General features: G+C 45.5%; 1 protein-coding gene across 1 annotated transcript; it reads right to left on the reverse strand.

Annotated features, from left to right (window-relative positions):
* Positions 1–2,119: 2,119 nt before the first annotated feature.
* LOC127215843 (olfactory receptor 9) lies at positions 2,120–3,058 on the reverse strand. Its single transcript, XM_051176335.1, has one exon. It carries the CDS (start codon positions 3,056–3,058, stop codon positions 2,120–2,122), a length of 939 nt encoding a protein of 312 aa, XP_051032292.1.
* Positions 3,059–3,921: the final 863 nt, after the last annotated feature.

Genomic DNA, 3,921 nt, shown 5'->3' on the forward strand with positions numbered 1-3,921 from the left:
CATAATATTTACATTAGGTATTGTGCCTGAAAAGTAGCTAACAGGCCAGATATATAAGGTACATGATACTCCCAGCACTTGAGAGGCAGAGGCAGGTGAATCCCTGTGAGTTTACAGCCAGCCTTAACTCCATAGCAAGTTCCAGGACAGCCAAGGCTATACTGTGGGTCCTTGTCTCAAAACAACAACAAAAACAGGTAATGCTGAAAATTCTTATATGAAAGATGAGAAGTGTTTCATGACCAATTATGCCTTCTTAGTGTCAACTATTTCAGAATAAGAGTTGCTAGAAAGTCTAGAATGGGCATGCATGGATCGCTGTGTGGTCAGCTTAGACACTTGAGTGGCAGATAACAGACGGACTGTGTCTAAGAAGAAGGGAACAGAAGCCGACCATCAGCACAGAGAGGTGAGCCAGCCCTCAGGAAGTCCAGGTGCTCACCACCTCCAACATCTCAAAACCTCAACTTCCGCTTGCATTCTTACTGTTCAGACACTGACTCTATCTGGAAGCAGTTCCCTGAGTTACACTTGGATGCATCTGGGTGTGTTTCCAATCCACATGTCTCACACCGTCATTACTCATCTAAAGTAACTCACGTTTATCTTACTCTTTCCATCTCAAGACATTTTCTAAATATCACCCTATACTTTCTCCACCCTTTCCCTGGCTCATCTAACTTCAACTCCTTCCTGACCCTTAGGCAATGTCCCTGACCTGAATTGGTACAGAAAGACACTCAATTGGGCTATAAAACACAATATAAACTCTTATGGAGGGTAATTTGGCAAAGTATTCCAAAGGCATTTTTACTCAGCAATCCTGTTTCTGGGAATTGTACTAGAAAAAGTGCAGGTAAATATTCAGATATGGGTGAATACATTTATCTCAATGTCCATGACAAAAGTTAACTGCAATGGCAGTGCATTTCTATAGATTATAGAATACTCATGCTGTATTCTACAACAGAAACATTGAAAGTACTCTCTAGGAGTAATGGCACAATGTCAAACGTTCAATAGAATAGAGACTAGCAAAACACAGTTTAGACAATATAATATTATTTTTAATTTTTATGAACATGATTCTATATAAATGCAGAGCAAAAGCAGATAGCCATAATTACCGGAAGACATTATTAACATTTGTTGATATATTTTCTTCTGTATGCAAATTTCTTGCAACTAACAGAGTTCCTTTTTTGCAAAATGGGAAAGAAACTCAACACTGTTTCCAGGTCTTCATTTATGCGGTAGCCATATTTTCCCAGCATCTACTTCTCCCACCTGAAAGTAATAGCTGAAGGCTTTGTGAACATTCAAGAACTGGCTTTCCAAGAAAAAGAAGGTGTGCTAAATCCCTACAAACAACACCCAAAGTGGACACCAGGTGAAAATAGTGAGCATTTTTTGCAAGAAGCAAGTATCATTTCAAGACCTGAAAGCCATCAGACACCAGACCTGAAGGGGTGAGGGGTCTGAGATCTGTGCTCCACCTGAGAACAAAGGAGGAAATGAAAATCACTTCTTTCAAGACAATTGGGGGGGGGGATGTTAAGTAGAGAACACCAACAACTTGGGAAGGACCAAGTAGAAGAGATCAATCAGGAGACAATTGGATAGACCAAGCCTACAACAATACCAAGGAGACTAAGCAGCTGAACTTGCAAGCCAAACCAGCTACTACCTGTCCTTTCCCTTCACTGCACACGTGAAAGATGTCAGGGAGGAAGGCATACAACAAGGACTCACTGGGAGAATCAGGAAAATGGATGTCTCAAGAGCATACCCCAGGAAGACACAGAGCCTCAGCCATGACCTGGAATTACATCATCACACAAGGTTATCTCAGCTGCCTTCTGCTCCAGTGTGTTTGCTCAACTCTGCTCTTACCATGAAGCCCACTCAAGCTCTTAAGACCAGGTCCTGGGAGCAGAGCTCTGAACAATACACCTGTGTCTTGGATGTTCACACCAGGTGAAACACACAATGTGCAACGGACTATGCTGCACATGTGCAACTAACCCCATAGACTACCTCTCAGGGTCTCTCAGTTCCTTGAGAATGTCCAGCTATCAGAACCTTGGCTCCAGGGTCTTGGGAGGAAGGTGAAGTATGATCAAGGACCACAAAGATATCTCTTCATGAGCCGCTTCATGGCGCCCGTGACCTCCTTATTCCTCAGAGTGTAAACAAAAGGGTTGCACATAGGGGTGACAACTGTGTAGAAGATGGTGAGAATCTGGTCTGTGTCCCCAAAAGAATCTGCCTGAGGCCTCATATAGGCAGCAGTCGCAGTCCCATAAAAGAGTATGACCACAAACAAATGGGAGGAGCAGGTAGAAAAGATCTTTTGACGTCCCTGGGATGTTGCAACACCAAGGATAGCAGCAATAATATAGGCATAGGAGGCCACAATCAACAAGAAGGGCACAAAGATAAAAGCTGTTGTAATGATAAGTTCTGCCACTTCAGCCCAGAACGTGCTTGCACTAGCCAGGCTCAGCACAGGCAGGATGTCACATAGGAAGTTATGGATGGTGTTGGCACCACGGAAAGGCAAAGTGAAGATGAAGACAGAGTGAGAGGTGCCAGTGATGATGCCTGCAAGATAAGAGACTCCCACCATGCCCACACATGCTCTCTGGTTCATCATGGTGGTATAATGCAGTGGACAGCAGATGGCAGCATATCGGTCATAAGCCATGGCAGTGAGCAGACAGCATTCGGCAATGCCAAAAAGGGCAAAGAAATATAGCTGAGTGAAGCAGCTGGCACGGGAGATGGTGGGGCAGGAAGACCGGAGGTCAGCCAGCATCCTAGGCACAATGGTCGTGGTGTAGAGGATCTCCACCAGCGAGAAGTGCCGAAGGAAGAAGTACATGGGGGAGTGGAGGGCTGAGTCCGCCAGCGTGAGGAGGACGATCAGAGAGTTGCCCAGCAAGGTGACCACATACATACACAGCACACCCCAAAACAGATGGCCCTGGACAAACACAAAACCTGAGAACCCCAATAAAATGAACTCTGTTATGTCTGTACCATTGTCGCCTCCCATTTCCCCTAAGCCAGATTAGAGAAAAAGGGAGCCAGATAGGGATAACCAGCGAGAAACAAAACCTTCAGCAGCAAGGATGAAGATTCCTCTGTGAGAGCAGCCCTGCTCACTGTGGAGGATACTGAGAAGGATCCTGAAGAGGATGCTGAGGAGGATTCTGAAGTGACACAGAGGAAGATGCTGAGGAGGATTTTGAGGTGGATGTTGAGGAGGATGTTGAAGAGGATTCTGAGGAAGATGCTGAGGAGGATTCTGAGGAAAATGCTGAGGAGGATGTTGAAGAGGTTGCTGGGGAAGATGCTGAGGAGGATTCTGAGGAGGTTGCTGAGGAGGATTCTGAAGAGGATGCTAAGTAGGATGTTGATGAAGATTCTGAGGAGGATTCTGAGGAAGATGCTGAGGAGGATGCTGAGGGGGATGCTGAAGAAGATGCAGAGGAGGATGTTGAGTTTAATGAGGAGTATTCTTGGGAAGATTCTGAGGATTCTGACGTGGATGTTGAAGAAAGTGTTGAAGAAGATGCTGAGGAAGATGCTGAGAACTCTGGCTGCTGCTGACTCCCACCCAGAAACCACAACTCAGGAAGAGGAAGAAAAAACAGAAAAGATTGTTCCTCTTACACAGGCAGGAGCTAGGAGCAAAAAAGCTGGGAACAAAATCAGGTTCCTTCATGAAGGGGGTTGAGGATGTGGACAGAAAAGTGTGTGAGCAGACAGAAGACAAAAAATCTGGTAGAGGAAAAGTATGTCCACCCTGAGGCAGAAAGTGAGGGGGAATAGGCTAGGGCAGGAGACAGGAACACAGAGCTAGACCACAAAGACCTGAGGAGCTTTTACCTGAAGATGGATCCCCGCAGCCCTCAG

The sequence above is a fragment of the Phodopus roborovskii genome, unplaced genomic scaffold, assembly GCF_943737965.1.
Source record: "Phodopus roborovskii unplaced genomic scaffold, PHOROB, whole genome shotgun sequence".
NCBI lineage: Eukaryota > Metazoa > Chordata > Mammalia > Rodentia > Cricetidae > Phodopus > Phodopus roborovskii.

Bases quoted from the DNA above. Each gene is read 5' to 3' on its own strand.
- LOC127215843 (XM_051176335.1), bottom strand. From the start codon at position 3,058: ATGGGAGGCGACAATGGTACAGACATAACAGAGTTCATTTTATTGGGG.